At 42.9% G+C, this 18,441-nt stretch overlaps 5 protein-coding genes across 5 annotated transcripts in view; 4 read left to right on the forward strand and 1 right to left on the reverse strand.

Annotated features, from left to right (window-relative positions):
• Positions 1-46: 46 nt before the first annotated feature.
• LOC108089981 (4'-phosphopantetheine phosphatase) lies at positions 47-1,522 on the forward strand. Its single transcript, XM_017188482.1, has one exon. The coding sequence runs from the start codon at positions 69-71 to the stop codon at positions 1,254-1,256; it is 1,188 nt and encodes a 395-aa protein (XP_017043971.1). The 5' UTR covers positions 47-68; the 3' UTR covers positions 1,257-1,522.
• Positions 1,523-2,190: 668 nt separating this feature from the next.
• LOC108089776 lies at positions 2,191-4,474 on the forward strand. Its single transcript, XM_017188170.2, has 5 exons — positions 2,191-2,636; positions 2,957-3,147; positions 3,472-3,586; positions 3,646-3,970; positions 4,032-4,474. The coding sequence occupies exons 1-5, from the start codon at positions 2,587-2,589 to the stop codon at positions 4,308-4,310; spliced, it is 960 nt and encodes a 319-aa protein (XP_017043659.1). The 5' UTR covers positions 2,191-2,586; the 3' UTR covers positions 4,311-4,474.
• Positions 4,475-5,382: 908 nt separating this feature from the next.
• On the reverse strand, positions 5,383-6,044 carry LOC108089777 (NADH dehydrogenase [ubiquinone] iron-sulfur protein 6, mitochondrial). The gene is made up of 3 exons (XM_017188171.2): positions 5,868-6,044; positions 5,594-5,770; positions 5,383-5,535 (listed from the first exon to the last, which is right to left on the reverse strand). Exons 1-3 carry the CDS (start codon positions 5,997-5,999, stop codon positions 5,464-5,466), a joined length of 381 nt encoding a protein of 126 aa, XP_017043660.1. The 5' UTR covers positions 6,000-6,044; the 3' UTR covers positions 5,383-5,463.
• A 2,652-nt stretch (positions 6,045-8,696) lies between these two features.
• On the forward strand, positions 8,697-10,016 carry LOC122320016 (basic salivary proline-rich protein 4-like). The gene is made up of 2 exons (XM_043207945.1): positions 8,697-9,480; positions 9,877-10,016. Exons 1-2 carry the CDS (start codon positions 8,697-8,699, stop codon positions 10,014-10,016), a joined length of 924 nt encoding a protein of 307 aa, XP_043063880.1.
• Positions 10,017-15,321: 5,305 nt separating this feature from the next.
• Positions 15,322-18,441, forward strand: part of LOC108089775 (nesprin-1) — a 95,045-nt gene continuing 91,925 nt past the window's right edge. Inside the window, 1 exon segment of the mRNA XM_017188168.2 lies at positions 15,322-17,838. Coding sequence (XP_017043657.2) covers positions 15,945-17,838 — 1,894 coding nt within the window. The 5' untranslated portion in view covers positions 15,322-15,944.

Consider the following 18,441-nt stretch of genomic DNA (forward strand, 5'->3'; position numbering starts at 1 on the left):
TACGATAGTAAGACATTCAATGTTTTTGTCACTTAAAGCCTATCGATTGGCGAGCAACGTCGTTTGCAATGCTTCTCGTCACACCTGCAATCGTACCACATATTTTGTTAATTACAAAAACGACAAGTTCTGCGCTACGAGTCACTCGACTCGCGTCTTCCCGCGTCGCCATGCACAGCCGCAGTTTGCTACCGGATCCGGCGGTCTACCAGCCGGACACCCTGGACCTGAACACTGACGGGAAGGCGGCGGATTACTGGTTCAACTGCTTCAGGGACATGGTCGCGAAGTTCGCGAAAGTGGCGTCCAAGTCACAAGAGGAGGATCACACGGCCCCGCAGCGGGCGGAGCAGTTCCAGGCCGCATATCTTCAACAGCTTGACGAGCACCAGCGAAATGTACCCCTCAATAAAGGCAAAGTTGTCCTGGGCACCAGCGAGCTACTTCAACTCAACGAAACCATGCTGCGGCGCTTCGGTTTTGATGATCCCTGGCTCAGCCAAAAGAAAATGGAGAATGCCTCTGCGGTGGCCAAGCTAAAAGAACGTCTCCAGGAAATAGACGCCTTAAAAGATGACGATGCCCGTTGGACGGAACTGGTGCGCGGAGTCCTCGCCGGCAACATGTTCGACTGGGGTGCCCAGGCCATATCAAATATTCTCGAGCAGGACAGCAATTTTGGCCTGCACTCCGCCCTGGATCGCATCGAGAAGCGACCGTGGCTGCTGGACAACCTGGACAACTGGCTGAATCGCCTCAAGGGAACGCCACACAAGTGTGCTGTGGTCTTCGTGGACAACAGTGGAGTGGATGTGGTCCTGGGAGTGCTGCCCTTTGTGAGAGGACTCTTGAAAAGAGGCACCAAGGTGCTACTTTGTGCGAACAGTGAACCTGCTCTCAATGATGTGACCAGTGTGGAGCTGAAATCCTTGCTGGACGAGTGCTCAAGGGAATGCGAAGTCCTACAGCAAGCCTGGTCGCAGGGACAACTTCTTGTCTACGCCAATGGACAGACGGGTCCCTGCCTGGATATGCGCACCCTGCCGCAGGAACTGTGCGACGCCATCGCCGCCAATGAGACTGACCTGCTCGTAATCGAGGGGATGGGACGTGCCCTGCACACAAATCTGAATGCCCGCTTCGGCTGCGAGACCCTAAAGCTGGCCGTGATCAAGAACAGGTGGCTAGCCAAGTACCTGGGCGGTGAGGCCATGTTCGCGGTTGTCTGCAAGTTCGAAGGGGCTGCGCTGAGCTAGTCCAGGAGCCTTGTTGATCCTTGTTATCCCTTGTTGACGAAAAACAAAGCCCCCAGAGATGGTCACCGGCATGGGGTTCTTGTTAAGTTCGAAATTATTGTTATGGTCCTCAGAAAACCAACCCACAACCCAATCGCATCCCTCAATCTACCGATGAGATTCATTTGTGAATAAACACAATCTTAATTCAAGTGCTTTTCGTGGTCACCTGACCCATATAACTGCTAAAACTTTTAATATTAAAAACAAAAACTTATAATAACAAAGCCTTTTGTTTATCGTGTGGCGGCGGTTTATTATCGGTCATGGTTATATGGACTGCAATTCTGATAAGGGCCGAATGGTTGGATTAAGCGCTGATAAGGTTTGTGGTTTTCTGCCTACTGACATTTCATTGGATGGGCTCATTTCCCACCATAAACTTGGATAATATCTGTTTGCATTAACATACTGGTTGTCTGGTTTTTATTACTGTGGTTCGTGCCATATCTTTCCTTTGCCCCCATCTTAATTATCTTTCGATTCGTGGCCGAAAAACGAAAACAAAGCAGTCACCGCAATAACTGGTTGATAAGCTGAAATTTAGATAAGATTGCCGAGCCAAACTTAGACCAGGAAATGGTTTGCCAAAAAGTGCATGATCTTAAGCGGAATTCGAAGTCAGTTCCGAAACAGAGAAATAGGCGCAGAAAAAAGCTATAAATATACCATATGCCATTTTATTTCCAAAAATAAACGTATAAGAGTCTATAAATATTTTATATGCTTTGGTATTATGATTTGAAATTTGTTTTTTTTATAAAGCAAAGCTACAAAACAAAAAGAACGAATGCCTCGACTGTAAGATAACCGGATGGACGGATAGATTGACAGAAAGACGGACGGACGGATATTTATAAAACCTCTTTGATAATTCACTCAAATTCTTTTCAAATTTCAGAAGCTAAAAATTTAATGTTAAAACACAACCTATTGTAACGGCCTTTTTGAATCCAAACAGAGTGGCGTGCTGTTAAGAAAAGAAACATCGCTGGTGCTAACATTGGACCTTTTAACATCAGCTGTTTGGATCTCGTGTCACGCATTCACCCCTTCGCATTGCCAGCTGTCAGCTGTTGTCACTTTTTCGACGGTCGTGTGGAAAATTCATGCAAAAAATCCCCTATTGATAAACAATAAATAAGTGTGCGGAAAAAAGGAAGCCAGTAAACAATTAAATCTCGCGTCGTTTTGGTTCTTTTAGTTTTCCTTAAATCACTTTGCTTTGCGCTTGTGTCAGGCATTTCTCGGTTAATTAATCGGCAAATCAGCAGCGGCGATTACCAGTAATATGGATATTCTGAAGAAAATGTTCAAAACCGAGGCGGAGAAGGAGCAGGAGTGAGTAGAACTAGGTGGTGGGAACTGCGGGACTATAGATGGAATATTATGCAAGATGGGGGACGCCTGAGTGCAGAATCTAAAAATATTAATGGGGCAAACCAGGAATACGGCGGCTTTTTTCAGGCGACAATGGATCGATAACCAGGCACCTGCCATGATAGATACATTTTTACCAGGATACACACACTCACACGGAAAAGCGCCCGTTTTCTCTCGCTCCCTGAAAAACGGAGGCTGCGTATTGGAGAGCCCCGAGGGTTGGAAATCCACTTCCACATCCTTCTCATCCCAGCCATTTTCCACTTTCTCTTATTCAGCTCTTCGGTATCCGCTTCCAATAAGGATGAGTTCCGCAAGCCCCAGTGGTTCGAGGAGGCCGAAACGGATGACGAACTCTTCGACGATGATCGCAAGTTCGCCTTCCAGGTCTTCACCAGTCCGCTGGAGATGCAGAAGCACTTTGAGAGCCAACTTCAAAGGCTCCTGGAGTCCCTGAACGAAAGTGAAGGTAAGCGCGATTGTTGTAGGTCCAAAATGTGCCATTACCTGCCTTCTCAAATCTTAAAAATATGTGTATTTGAAATTAAAGCAAAAATATTAAAAAAATATTTATGTCATTTGATTTATATCAAACAAATATGTATAAAACAAATACATATATATAAAACAGCAGGCAATCGCCATCAAAACATGTAATTGGTCAAATTAAATGTCAATTGCCAAGAGACATAAAATCTATAGGTAATTGCACAGGCCATACGGTATTTTAGTATGGACACTTGTCCTCTAAGTTTATTACCTTTGCACTAATTCTATATCATACATTTTTTAGATGGCTTTGAGCGGGACTTGAAGGGGGACTTTTTGAAGCCGGGATTCGAGAGCAAGATCTTGAAGAAGTTTGCCCAGCAAAAGGACCTATCCCTGGATACCGACTTGGATGGCGAGTAAGTTGCACTTCAATAATGCTTAATGCAAAGCAAACTTAACCATTTATTTATTCCAGGATCTATGCTGATCAGTTGCACTCGCTCATCCAGCGTTTGAATCCGGAGGAGAAGGCTGAGCCAGGCGACCAGGAACTAGGCAATATTTTGCCCTCGAATCAGCACGGTTTCCGCAAGGGGTGCCAACGGGCCAAGCTCTCGGATGAGGAGATCATCATGGGCAGGATCCATGGAACGATTTCCGCCGACGGGGAGAGCAAGTCGTGTGCTCGTCCGCCACGTCCGCCCATGAATAACAAGCCGGACATCATGACGCCCATGACTCCGATGTTGCCGCGCAGTGGAATGACTCCATTCGGTGGGGTTTTCGATGGTAACTATCAGGTGAGGATAAAGTGAGGGGTTTGCCATATAAAAACCTTTAAATAATGATAATATTTGACAGGGTCCGAAGCTGTTCAGCCAGAGCGTGATGACCAAGACGGTGCGCAAGCCGGATGGCAGCTATGAGACCACCAAGGTGACTCAGGACTCCTCGGGTCACAAGACCACCACCGTAACCCGGATGGTAGATGGCCGTAAGGAGACCATTGTAAGCCACGACGGCGGGGAGGCATCACCCGGAATCGGGGCCGGAAAGCCGAAGGATTCGTTGGTGGCTAATGGCGAGCGCAACATATTCGTGACAAAAGAAGGCTACGCCATGCCACGGAACCTCTGGTGACCAGTGGTGAACAACTATTGCCCCAATCAAGATAAGCGATCTCTGCTGCAGCAACAACAACAGAAACAACAGCAACAGTACGGGGATAAGCTAAAGCGATTCGTCGGCAACATAGTCCCGCATCCACACAACATCCAAATTAGAACCTACTACATTTTAGTTTACATTCTCCTTAGTGTTTGGTGTTTTAGATGAAACGCACTTGAGACAACAGATGACGACGACGATTATTGACCATGATTTTATTGACCAGCGATCAGAGCTGGGCATATCAATTATGTGAGGCAGGCGCACCACCCGGCGGCGCCGCACTTTCAGTTCCCAGATCCAGGGCTCTCTGCAGGCCAAACTCGAACTCCCAACGGTTGGAGACGGAGTTGGAATCCGGAGATGGCTCGTGTTGAGCAATGCGAACGTGAGATTTTCAGTTTTGAGAGCATCAGGAGCTGGCCAGAGGACGGATTGGTTGGATTTCAGAGTCCGTTTCAATCCAGTACAGCGTTGGCATCCAAAACAAAACAAAACCAACCAACGATCGCCGAAACGGCGGCAGTTATTGTATTATTGTATTGATTCTTCGTGGTACTATCTGTGTCTCAATGCTGCGATCGTCAGCATCTAAAGTGCCCGTAGTGATTTATCAGCGAAACAACAAAAATAATGGAACCACTATACAATACATTACACCGCTTACCAGGCAAACAAATCAACTTTATATATGCTATCTACGATTGCGTTAATTTTGTTAGTTATACTCTACATTTATACACTTACAACACCTGCGTGGTGAATTGATCTTTTCTCTGCCCGAGCAGTCGAGTTCAACTCACAGTATTTTCAACTACAGTTCGGTTTTTTGTTTATTAGTTTTACTAATCTTTATCGCTTAAGTTAGTTTTTATCAGATCTAACTTTCAAAGAGGACACAATGCATACACGCATTAGTTATCATTCAAGAAACTTGCAAATAAAGTGTTGTGCAATAAATGTTTGACTTGGTTTTCTTTTCTTGAAAGGTCTGGTGGTAACAAAATCAATTAAATCCGTACACTTAAATGTTTTCCGAGTCATATCCATTTTCTATTATAGATTTATTCAGTTTAGTTGGGTTTAAACTAGAGCAACAGGAAGCTATTAGCTATTAGCCATTTGTTTAATGATGGTGATCATCCTTCTTGACGAAGCGCAGGCCGCAGTAACCGCAGATGTGATTGCCGGGTTTGTCCTGGGGGAAATTATAAATCAATACGTAGTTTATATGTATAGCAAGCTAGATAACTCACCAGGTTGATGTAGACCTTGGGATGACCCAAAGGACCATCGCCACCATCGCAGTATACCACTCGTTCGGTGCATTCCTTGGGCGGGACCTCTTCGATCAACTTGATACCCCAGTTCTCGTTCACATACCGCTTGGCATTCACGAAACGGACATTACGGTAGTCATCTTTATCGAACACCTAAAATCCATAAAATCTTAGATATTTATATACACATTCCCAGAATGTTTGCGTAATCGCAGGATGGCTGCTTTCAAAACATAGCGATTTTCCATACCTGGCCGGTGTGCGTGACCTTCTCGATGTCACTGCGGCAGCTGGAATTGCGGACTGTGGCCAATGGTGACATCCAATTTTGGCTGGAGCGGCCGATTTTGGCCAAATTGTTTACAAGTTGCTTGCTTGCCATTTTTTACCACAATTTTGTTCGTACAATGTATGGTGACAGGAATCACCCTGTGGCTGTCAGCTGGCCTAACAGAAACTTAACAGCTCAAATGTCAATTAACATTTTGAGTTTAGCGGTCATACTAAATATTTGAATTTAGCAATTTGCCAGCCCTGGAAAATTAAGTGACATTTTTATAATATTAGAGATAACATGCATGATATACACCAGATCATGTAAAAAAAGTATGTAATTAAATTTTCTTAAAATGTATCTTTTATAAAATTTCCTAGAGTGACTGGAAATGTTCAATGTTGAAATGTACATTTTATTTTAGCTTACGTAATTTTTAATTACGATAACAATATTAATATAACCACGTAAATTTATTTAATAAGGTTTAAAAATAATTCTTACTATCATCGCTCATTGAAATTTTTTTGTGTTGTCTTCTTTTACGTATGTATAAACATATTTGTTTACAATACTCGAAAGTTTTCTGTGCCACTTAATCGCATTTTCCTCTCAATTTAATTTTGTTTAGAAAGAAGGGATGTAAACAAAGGCCGAAGAAAGAGCATGGACACAAAAAGAAAAGCCGGCACGGAAAACTGAGAGCCAAAAACTTCGTGTGCCATTTCCGAACCATCTCTTTCGATGCGTTTCGAAAATTTTCGAAAAATTCCCCAAAGATCGGCGATATGCCTCCTGGCGCTTGGGGAGCCAATTCAGTTAGTGTTTCGTGCTCGTCGAGTGTTGTTCTCGGTTCTTCCTCTACAACATCTAAAGTTCTTCATTGAAAAGTCTTCTTTCCTGCCATCCATGCATATATACACGCCTCTATATATACGCATATATAGAAATTGAATTGGAATTGTTCGCGCAAAGAATTCTGGCGTTAAATCAAAGCGAATTTACGGTGTGTAATGTTACAAATTAATTGGCGTGCCTTGTGTACCAAGATTCCGATTGAAAAAGCCCAGATAAATGCTCAATTTTCCACGTATTACATAATCGACAGTGAAGTGCTTTTTGGAAAAACGTGTTTTTCCACGTTTTCCGGTGCGAGTAAAATGTTCGAAATGAAATGGAAGATGGTGAACCATAATCGATGGAACGGATATAAAATAAGGGTCTCCCATAAAGCCGATGGCAATTATAAAGTGGTCCCAGAATAAAGTGAAGCATGCGAGGCTGCATCTTTTTGCTCTGTTCTCGGCATGGTTTTTCTTCCTCCGAGCGAACCGAAAGTTTAACGAACTGAGTTCATTTCTATTTTTGAATAATTCGAAAGCAACCGACGACCGCCGCCGCAAAGTGAAAAGTCTGCATGAGTTTTCCTCGTCGCGGTGGTGCGTTGCGGGACGTGTGCTTTTAAGTGGTGCCGATGGTGGGCCGATCCACCACACCACTACACCCACCCGCCTACACTGTGCAGTTTTTGGTTTTTTTTGGAAAATCCATAAAGGAATTGAAATATTGGAAGCAGATGACAAAGAATTTTTGGACGAAAAACTGTGCAAAATTCTGGAAATATTTTAAGGAAACAGTGATAACAGGATATGAACAACAACTGTATAAATACAGTTAGAGCTTAAAAATTTTATTTGCAAGCCAGAAAATTTTTGGCAATCAACTTTTACAGAATTTTAATATGTACTTTGAACAGGGTCTTAAATTATTTTGGATCTAAAACAATTTTCATGAAAAACAAATTTTTTTTCCTTTCCATTTCAATTTCTGTTTATTTTAGTTCTATACAATTCACTTGGGAAAACAATTATTTTCAATTTTCTGCTCTGTATATTATGTATTTGAAATTCAGCTAATTTCACTTTCCTTCATATTGGATACCCAATGACTTGAGACGTTTCCAAGGTTGCCGCACACACTCTGCCAAACATATATCATCCACTTTTGAGGCCTTCAAACAATTTTGACAGCGGCTAATCCGAGTGCCCACTACTCTCCTGGCTGCCTCTTCCAATTTGTAGCATAATTTTAATGTTCATGCATTGTAAATTATCTGCCAGGAGCATATATATTTTCACTAACATTATATATGCGACAACTAACTGAAACAAGCGAGCAAAATGCTCTTTGGAGATTTGAAAGCCGCACACTCACGTCAGAGCCATTTTTAAAGATTGTATAAATGTTTAGACCACTTCCGTTAGAATCTATATCTTTCCTATATGCGGATATGTGCGTAGTCTGCTGAAATTAGTCGGCTACCCATTTTCGAGAATAGGTCATGATTTATTTATGTTTCTTTTGCGTATTTTTTACGCTATTTCTATTGCTGGTCCACTTGACATAATTGGGTTGGATGTTCAGGTGATTGTTTTGGCTAATGAACAAATGATGATTTATGATTTTGTACAGATTTTATGGGTTAAGAAAAATGTGCCAACAAATTCTTCGTTAAAATGCCTACATAATATATATTTGAAATATCATGGTTTTTAGTTACAAACCGTGCTTATTTTATTATTTTCCAAAAAGAAAAAAAACTAAAGCATTTGAACTATAGAAGATTGCATAAATAAAGTGTTAATATATTCTTAATCGTTCTCTCGCCAGTGTAATATGTTAAATTAAACCCATAGCCCCGTCCAAAAAGTCTTTGTGAAACAATAGCCACCCCGAATCGTGAGAATCGAAATAGAACCAAACCCAAAGATCTCGAGATCGTCTGAACCGCCGTCTGCCGCGAAGATGTCCGGGCAGCAACCGCCGCCGTACGGGAATGGACCACGTGGCTGGAATCCACGTGCCCACAACCCCGCCTCTCCGTCCCCTTCGTCCTTCCTGTACCGTCCACCCTCGCCGTGGACGACGGCGCCCAGTCCGCCGCCGATCATCTCGGGTCCCCGTCCCTATGGCCATGCCATGTCGCCGGCGCCACTCAACCAGGTGAGGGGTCAGCGCGGGAGCACTAATATACCCCATCCGCGGCCCCAGTGGCCAGGTGGCAACCAATCGCCGGCGCCGTACCAACAACAGGCGGCACCGCCACCACCGAGTGGCTACTACGGCGGGGTTTCATCATCGCCGGCACCACGCCCCTTCCGACCGGCGCCCCTGCAGCACCAGAACTCCTACGGAGCCCACCAGCCGACCAGCTCGTTCCAGCTGTCGCCGACTCCGTCGCCCATCGTCTGCCAAACTCCGAGTTCGGACTTCAACTACAGCAACCGACAGACGCCACTGTCGCTCCACCAGCAGCAGCAGCAGTACCAACCACCGCAGTTCTACCAACAGCAGGGAGCACCGGTTATCCCGCCACAACCGAGACAACACGGAGGACACGGACTGGCGGCCCAGGATCAGATCGATTTCGTGGGCGTGCCACTGGAGCCTCCGCAACCTAAATCCTACGTGATTTACGATGACGAAGAGGAGTTCGGTCCGTCGACAGCCGAGATCATTGCGAACCAATCGCAGGACTACATCGACGAGAAGCTTGCCGAATATCAGATGACGATATTGCAGTTGCAAGGTGAGTTTCCCAAAAAAATTAAACTCTATAAAAATATAATAATATTTATATATATTTTAATATAATAATACTTGTAACTGAAAATTGGAATCACCCAAGAATCCTTTCCAATTTCCTACTGCATTTTTGTCATACGTTGGAATCGTTAAAAGGGTTTTTTACTACTTCAACCTCTTAAACTAAATAAGTTCTTTGCATTGGTTTTCTCAGTGCAGCTGAGTCAGCAGCATTCTAGAATTTTTTTGGGTAAGGTGACAACTATCAGTTGGACGCCCCTTCAACACACGAATAACGTGTAAGTTATTTGATTTTCTCTTGGCAAAGCATTGAACTTTGTTGAATCAGAGCGTCTTTTTCGGGGAAAGCGAATGTAAATGTCAACCGAACTTGACCCAGACAGCATCGGCCCACGTTTCCACGATCCCCCAGTTCCCCAGTTTCCCCATCAGCCGAATCAGCAGAATCATTCGAATCAGCAGAATCATTCGAATCACCCGTATCCGCAGAAGCCTTCTGACATCATCGCTCGAAAGTAGACTATGGCCCAGATTCTTTGGCTATCTTTCACCTTTCCTCGGTTTTAAGTGCCTTTGGTTCGACCATTATTTTGGCTATTTCGGTACCTTAGGTGCGCTTGGCCAAAGGTAATGACATAATGTTGTCGCCAAAATGGAAGCGGAATATAAATTTTTTGGCAATCGCACAAATTGCAATCGCCAATAGAGGCCAAACACATCGAACGCCAAATGAATCGATGAATTGTTATGCACACATATAGGTTTCTTATATATATTTCTGTACTCTCTAACAATTTGCAATTGCTGGGAATGAGATAAAGTGTTACTTAATATTTGCCACTTGTGAGGGTGGGGTCTACAAAATATTTGCCAAGTCAATTTGATGAATTAGGGTTATAAATTTTGTTTTCTTGCAGAAGCTGTATTAGTTTTTTAACCAACTAAACTGTTTTCTTTTGTTTAAATATATCATGTACTTTTACACACTGAAGACAATGGGAAAATCGGATTTCCTTTTAGCCACAATCGTTGGCACAAGTCAAATGTAATTAATTGAATGGCGTGCGATCACACTTTGTATAAAGTTGATAGGCGAGGTTTTTGAGCCTTTTGTTCGGCGCACTTAGCCTGTTGAGTGGAACAGGCAATGAGATCACTTTTTATAATGAAGCGCAACGAGTCTGTAGTCTGTGCCTTGACTATGGGATTATTTGGAAAAGTTGTTTATAGACAGCACAGCACAACGCAGTGCTGTGAATGCCTTTTTGTGTCCGGTGCTGATGTCACAGTGGAAATGGCTTCATTCCTTTATTTATAAATTGCATTCGCTCTGTCCGATTTAATTCCCATTGTCTGGTTAGGACCGAAAGTTTCCCCCAAAAACCAACTTGGCTGCATCTTGTCGCCTGATTCAGTTTACGTTTACCTTATTTTTAGATGCTTCTTTGGTATGAAATAAGAATAATAAGTATCTCAAGGGACGGGAGAGCTGGGCTGGCTGTGCTATTTTCGGTTGATTTTCTCGCCCTGCTTTCTGGTTTATTTTCAAATTTAGCAGCGTTTTTCTTTTCAGTTATTCTATTTTTTTTGGATTGCTCTACTCGAACTTGTCTTGTCACGCCGAGAAATTCGATTAAAAATAGAGTTTTTAGAGTTTTCTGGGATTTTCAGCTGTTTCGTTTGGCTTCTTGCTTCTGGGATTTGGTTTTACAACACATGGATCCATTTGTATATTTTCATAATACAAGAAAAATGTACAAGAACAGAACGATGGGACTGCGGTTTTAATTAGAAGGGAACATATTTATTTATTCAGAAAATGTTTGGGTAAAACGTACAGATCTAACTAAACAAATGGATCAATATTTATTTAACTTGAACTGAGAAATGTTTAAATATATAGACAGCAATGAGTTATCTCCCACAGTCAAAATGATTAATTACCTCTAATAAAGCTTGCCAACTGCATATTATCATAAACTAAAGCTGGCTGTATTTTGAGGTTATTTTAAATTGATTTCATTGACTAGCAAACTTAAACTAAAATACTACCTGTAATCCCCTGTCATGTTTTAAGTGTGATCACCTTAATCTACCTGACAGCTTGAATAAAATGGCATTATATAATTCCACAAATCTTCTGCCAATAAAATCTGAAGGAAAAGAATTTTAGAATTCCACATGTTAGGCTTTGATCAAAGTGTGTTTGCAAATATATATTTTACAATAAACGTTTTGCTGAACGCCCACGCGCCTCCATGAAATGGGAAACATATGAGAAACTTACATATATCTGGTTCTATACGTCGATGTATAATTGCTATAAATAGGAGATTCTCGAAACTAATTTTATCATTTTTCGCACGTAGAAATCGGCATGGACGATGATATCTCGACATATGCAAATGCCTCAATTCAAACAAATCAAAAATGTTGACAGTTGCCCAGTTCGCGTTTTTTAATTGCTTTTCGACTTTTGCGAGGTCTGGTTGGTTCTTATATGTATGAGCACTCAAATATTTATGGCTAATAGTTTATATCGTTTACATAGCTTAATTTTTGTGCAAATAAACTTTCTTGGCTGATTTTAAAAAGGAATTTATATTTGTTTAATGGCCTCTTGATCTGACTAATGCCTGAAAGCGAAAAAAATATGTATTTGGCTTATTCCACTAGATGATTTTCTGTTTAGAGAATCGATTGTGCTGCCTTGAAGTCAATATTTGAAGACCAAGAAGCTCTGCTCGTTTGCCTTGCCATTAAAGTGAGCTACTTTATGGTTAGGTGTGAAATAAATGAGGAAACATCAAATATATATTGGGCAAAAGGAATATCATTGAAAGTGCTGAAAATCGAACTTTTCGAGAGCGGAAACCAATGTTTATGCGAAAAAATGTTTGCCCGAAAGTCGAATTGGGTGCTGGAGATGGTTATAAATATAGACTTTCTATAATAAGGCATTGATGTACATACATATATGCACAGCTGGATCAAGAGTATATATATTTGGGTTAACAGCTGCCCAAAGGAAACATGATTCATTAATTTTCTAGAAAAATTAAAACTCTATTTTACAATTTGATGTCTACAAATTATATGATTCTGTTTACAATGATTAAACTAGAGACTTACAGCATCCCTAATTAATCTTACTTCCTCTCATTATAAGTCTTGTGTTTTAATGGGAATCCATGTTTTCACATATTAAAGTTACAGCCGAATTACTCATAGGTTTTTAAGTGACTGCCACTTTAAATTTTACAACCCGCACAGTGGCTCACACCCAGAGAAGCTCGTAAACAAAATTATACCATAAAATACAATGGAACATGTGAATTCTCTCAAGAAGGCGCCACTTTGTAGTGGCTGTCGCCACTTTTCGGGGGCCATCTGTTGGTGCCACCAATGTTTACTTTCGGTTTATAGATGTTCCTCGAATACCCAAGTTTTACATGATATTTCAAGGGGTGGTCTCGTGTGTTCTTAAGTTGTGGTCATTGAAGTATGAATAAATCATAGATAAATCTCAAGAAATTCTCTAATATAAAAATAAATTTTAATGGGAATTACTAAACCAGTTAAAATCGAATTCTAAAGGGGTTATTGCATACTCGTATATTAACATGATTTTTATGTTGTTAATAACTCAGAATTCAAAGTATATTACTTTCGAATTCATTTGAATCAGTCGTCCTTTGACTGGTTTATGATTGAAATTCGCCTATGAATAACAAATTGAATTGCGTCGCAAGCTAATTGCATTAGGCCATTTGAAGTGCAACTTTATATTTCAGGGCCAACTTCTCAGCGAGACAATAAACATTCAGCAATATCAGATGCAATGCAGTCACCACACCGTGACGTCATTAGTCTAGTCTGGCTTAAAAACACACGGCAAACTTGTTTATTTCTTTCTCGCGGTTATGTAAGCTTCATACACGAAGTTTAAACATTTGTTTTGGTTTCGATTTATGAATGGCTTTCATTAAGAGCCGCTGTAAGTTGAGCTTTGCCATGCGCTGACCCATATTTTTCAGCCGTGGCTCTCAATTGGAGGCTTACTTAAGGGGCACAACTAGTGTGAAGTTTTAAAAAAATCAAAATTTTTTTTTCCTATTTCGGTAGATTACACCTTTAAAAATAACATATTAAAATTTAAAATCGATATCTCAAATAGTTTTTGAGTTATAACAATTTAAAGAGCAGCCGCTCTCATAACAGTGCAAACGATCATTTTATCTTTAAACGCGTTTTTCTCGAAACAGCATTTTCCAAATTTGCTGCAGTGATAACTCAAAAACTAGTGATCCGATCATTACCAAATTTTTTTTACATGTTCTTTATATAGTTCTACGTACCATGAACTATCGGTTTTTTGATCCGATCAAAAATCGAATTTTGGCAGGCCAAAAACGACCAAAATTTTGGTTAAAATTCGATTTTTTTTTAAAACGCTGCCATTTTGTCATTTTTTGATATTTTTTATTTATCGTAGTTCATGGTATGGAAAATTTTATCTAGTTTAACGAGAATTTTTCATTTTTTGATTTCGTCCACGGAGAGGGCCGGAATCACTGCAGCAGTTAAGGCACTTTTTTTTTAGTGCCGTTGGAGATCGACTATAACTTAAAAAATATTTAACTTTTTTCTTTAAAAATTTCACTATACATTCTTAAAACATGTATAAATATATTCTGAAAATTTGAAAAGAATTGATCAAGTAGTTTTTTTTATAAAAATTCCCAAAAATCACCATTTTTTTAGGCCGTCACACTAGTTGTGCCCCTTAATGCTTGTAACCGATCCATCAGGGTTGTAGCTTATAATAATAATCCATAGGGGCATAAACAACCACCAGCCAAGGGCTGTGTAATTGATATTTTCTCACGCTCCATGATGTCACGCAGCAAAGGTGTAAGGTAAAAGGCTTACAATTACAGGCCAAAGTACTTGGGTACTTGCCATTTGAATGCCACCCATTCATGCAGAAGAGCAGAGAACCGTAATCTTTGCGAGAGAGCTTACGAGAAATGGTGAGAGTTGGCTTTTCTCTGAGAGAAATGGGAGAAAATTTAAACAAACGTACTCTTATCAGTTAAATTTTTACCACCCTATAAAGTTTTTTTACCCCCTATAAAGTTCGGCTATTTGCGTCGTTGTGAACATAAAAATTCTCTAAGTGATATTTATGGCAGAATTTAAGACGTAGATTTTTTTTGGGAGTTAAAAATATTATTTTTTTTACAAAAGCAGATCACTTATGAAAAAAATGGCTTTGCTTGGCAATAAATCATTTGATTCGGTTCAAAGTGAATAACCCGAAAGGTCATTAAGGTAGTGATATTGTGTGCGCAATTAAATTGTTTCAACTTGCGAAGTAATTGGGTACCTCTGCCCAACCCAAAACCCTGTAAAACCCTGTTCCATTACTCAGAACTAAAGATTGTTCCCCCAAAAAGTCGCTCGCCCCTTTGAAAAAAGCCGGCTACTGCGCCACTGACCCCAAATAACAACAAGCGGTCGGTTCAAACTCAGTGAGTACGTGCCGGAGTGGTAAACATAACATCCATCAAAACTGGTACTCTCCAAAATATTGCGTGGGGCCGCTCTCTTTCGGTTATCCTCTCTGGGTTTTATAGCCAAGCTCTCGCAGTCTCTCACGGGTTTTAAAAAATACCTCTACAGTGGGGAGCACAGACTCTGGGAACATGAGCTTTACTACGATTACTATACGCTGAGCTGCCGCTCCTCTCTCAATTTTTTTATTTTTTGGACTGGACAAGGCGTAGCATATTGAACGTCGTTGGGTTCGGTTTCAGTTTGAGTTTCAGTTTCGAACCGGCTTTCTACGACATCGGATTGGAATCGCGGAGCGACTGAGTCGCCGGGCATTAATGTGATATAGCCGCCTGCCCACCAGGCTAAACGGAATAAAAAAGTATAGAAAAACACCAAAAACCCAAAGCCCAAAACCCAATTCTCGCATTATTTTATGGGGCAGTGAGAATTACGAGAGTGTGTGCACAAAATACGAATTTTTCTTACCTAACCGCCTGAGATAATCTCAGGCTGGCATTGTGTTTAAGTCCCCCCAATAAAACCCCAAAAAGCCGAAAGCTTCAAGTGTTAAACATAATAAAAAGAAGAAGCGTGTTTTTGCTTTTAGGCAAATTAAAGTTGAATTACGTGAAAGACTGAAGGCCATTCAAGGGTTGTTCAAAGGAAAATTCGGCATTTGGCCTGGTGAAAATTCACGGTGTGTGTGTACGGGTGTGTGTGTGTGCGCGTTGCGTGAGAAAAATCAATTCTGCATTTGGTGGAAAACCGGTGGAGAGAAGAGAAGTGGAGTGGCTGGAAAAAAAAGGACCAAACTCAAGTCTGCGAAAAACTGTCGTAACCGATGACAATTTGGCTTGACGAGGGTCTATTAGCGAAATCAATGCCATTATGGCTGATAGTGGAGGACCAGGATCCATAGATGCCGGCGGGGGAGGAGCAACTGGGGCAGGAGCAGGAGCAGGAGGCGCAGGCGATGACGTGCCACCAGTTCCAGCTGTTCGCCGCCGTCGTGCGCATGAGCACAAATCCTCGAGAGAACATTTGCAGGAGGAGGAGGTTCGGGGCGGGGAGAGCCAACAGCTGGAGACGTCGACGGTGACGAGGACGTACATGAAGACCATCACCACCTCCCTGACCACCTCGAGCAGCTCCAACGTGGAGGAGTTCGTCCTGCAGGAGCCGAGTCCTTCGCCCAATCAGCAAAGGTTGCGGCAAAAGGTGGCCCAGTACGAGAAGGTCTGGTCGGATGGCTCCAATCCAGGGAAGCGACCCGCTGACCAGAGTTCCGACGAACTGCGTCTGGGCGACGACCAGGATGAGTACGATGCCGAGAATCCCTTCGAGATAGATGTCCATGAGATCGAGAGGAGACTGCGTCAGGAGAGGCAACGTGGATTGGCCGAGGCGGAGGCAGCCAAGCTGGCCTTCCAGCAGGTCCAACTGAGGCACACCACTCCTCCCCGTCGCGTCGAGGTCACCAGTGACCAGGTGGCGAGTCCCTTCAATGTAACTCTACGCACCACAAGTCGCATGAGTCCGGGTGCCGAGCAGGGCAATGTGGAGGAGCACCTGGCGCCGTTCAACGTGACCCTTCGCACCACTCGGCGGAGCAAGAAGAAGGAGATCCGGGAACTGGAGAGCTTCCTCGACGGAGAGCGCACGGTGAGGGAGGTGCCGTCGGCGGACGGCGTAAGGACCATCATCACCTCCTCGATGACCAGCGACGGTGGCTACGCGGAGGAGAAGATCTACCGCCACGGCGAGGGCTACGTTTCTCCGAGGGATTCGCCCTCCTGGTCGCGGTCCAGCTACTCCAGCGAGCGGTCCAGTGTGACGCCGCCGAGGAGCGTGGACCTGACCGCCGGCGGACGGAGGATACTGATCAAGCTGGAGCAGGAGAGCGAACTAACCGAGGCGGACGGCCGGCAAAGGGACGAAATCGACTCGTCGTCGTTGGGTCGGCAGGAAGTGGCCATGGCAACCGGCAACATTGACATTACCGTCGGCGGTAGCAACCCCCGCCGGCGTTTGTACCAGCAAACAACCGTCCAAATGGGCGGAGGTGGAGGCGAGTCGACACCCCAAAGACCGAGGGAACTGGTTTTGGGCAGCACTACGAAGACAATGCTAACATCCACGCCAATTGGCACGAAGGAGCAACCGCAGTCGCAGGCGCAGGCGGTGGGTCCGAGAACCCAAGTTGTTAGTCCAGCTGCAACGTGCCAATTGCGCGGTTCTTCGACGGAAGAGCCCCGGAAAATTGTAAGCCACAAAACGATAACGACCAAGTCCACTTCATCCACTTCCTCGTCCACCTCCACGTCGCGCAAATTAATCGAAACCTCGTCGTCGGTAGTCGGAAATATCTCGGAGATAAGTACGGGAAAACTCAGCGCCGGTGACAACGAATTTGAAATTGATAACGATTCGGATACGGAGGGCAGACCGGCGAGTAGTATAGTGATTGTGTCCACGCCCACGCGACCCACCACACCGGCATCCGCATCCGCATCCGTGTTCTTAACCCCATCCGCAACCCCATCCGCATCCGCATCCGCATCCGTATCCGTAACCGGATCCACGTCAGCTGCCCACGCCCTCAGTGGCATCGGCACTTTCAGCAAGAGTCTGCGTCAGGATTATCAGACTCTGGCAACGCAAAGTGGCCGCAGCAACGAATCACCCAGCGACCAGGAATACCAGGAGTTCCAGTCCACCATGGCGTCCATCAACTACGCCCGCAGCAATTCCCAGTACGACAGCCATATCAAGGAGAAACGAGGTAAAATTGGTGGAAATATGTATGGGATACTACAAAAAAACGTTAGAAAGTGGGAACAACATATAAAGGGTGAAAGGTTAAAGGTTAAAAAAATTTGTGTTTAAAGCTCCAGTTTTTACAGTTCTTAAAGAGCTTTTGTTATTATTTTTCCAAATGAATAAAATTTTTATTAATATATTTCAAGTATTTGTTTTGTCATTTTTAAAGAGTTTTGCTAAGACCCTTATCTTTAGTAATTTCTCAAACGTAGCCCCCCTACTTAACCTGTTTTAAGCTAGATCTTATCTGAAGCAACTTTGTTCCCTGGCCCACCTGTGGTCTCCAGATAACGGAAATTGCAATGCTCAGTTGTCTCGCTCGTTTTCCGTTTAATAAACTACACCTCTCTAATGGGCAAAGGTATTTAGAAGAAGATTCTAAAGATAGCCAAGGTCAGTCGGCGGTACTTTGTGGTTACACCAAGTGCGAGAGACATTTGTATGCTTAATTAATTATTACACAAAAAAACAAAACAATCGATAGAAAACCTCCAAAATGACATCATTCGGCGCCTCGAACTTTAACTTGTTTAGCTGGCTTTTTACTGTTGCTGTCGTTATAAGT

The sequence above is a fragment of the Drosophila ficusphila genome, unplaced genomic scaffold (genome assembly GCF_018152265.1).
Source record: "Drosophila ficusphila isolate 14025-0441.05 unplaced genomic scaffold, ASM1815226v1 contig_412, whole genome shotgun sequence".
In the NCBI taxonomy this organism is placed as follows: Eukaryota; Metazoa; Arthropoda; class Insecta; order Diptera; family Drosophilidae; genus Drosophila; species Drosophila ficusphila.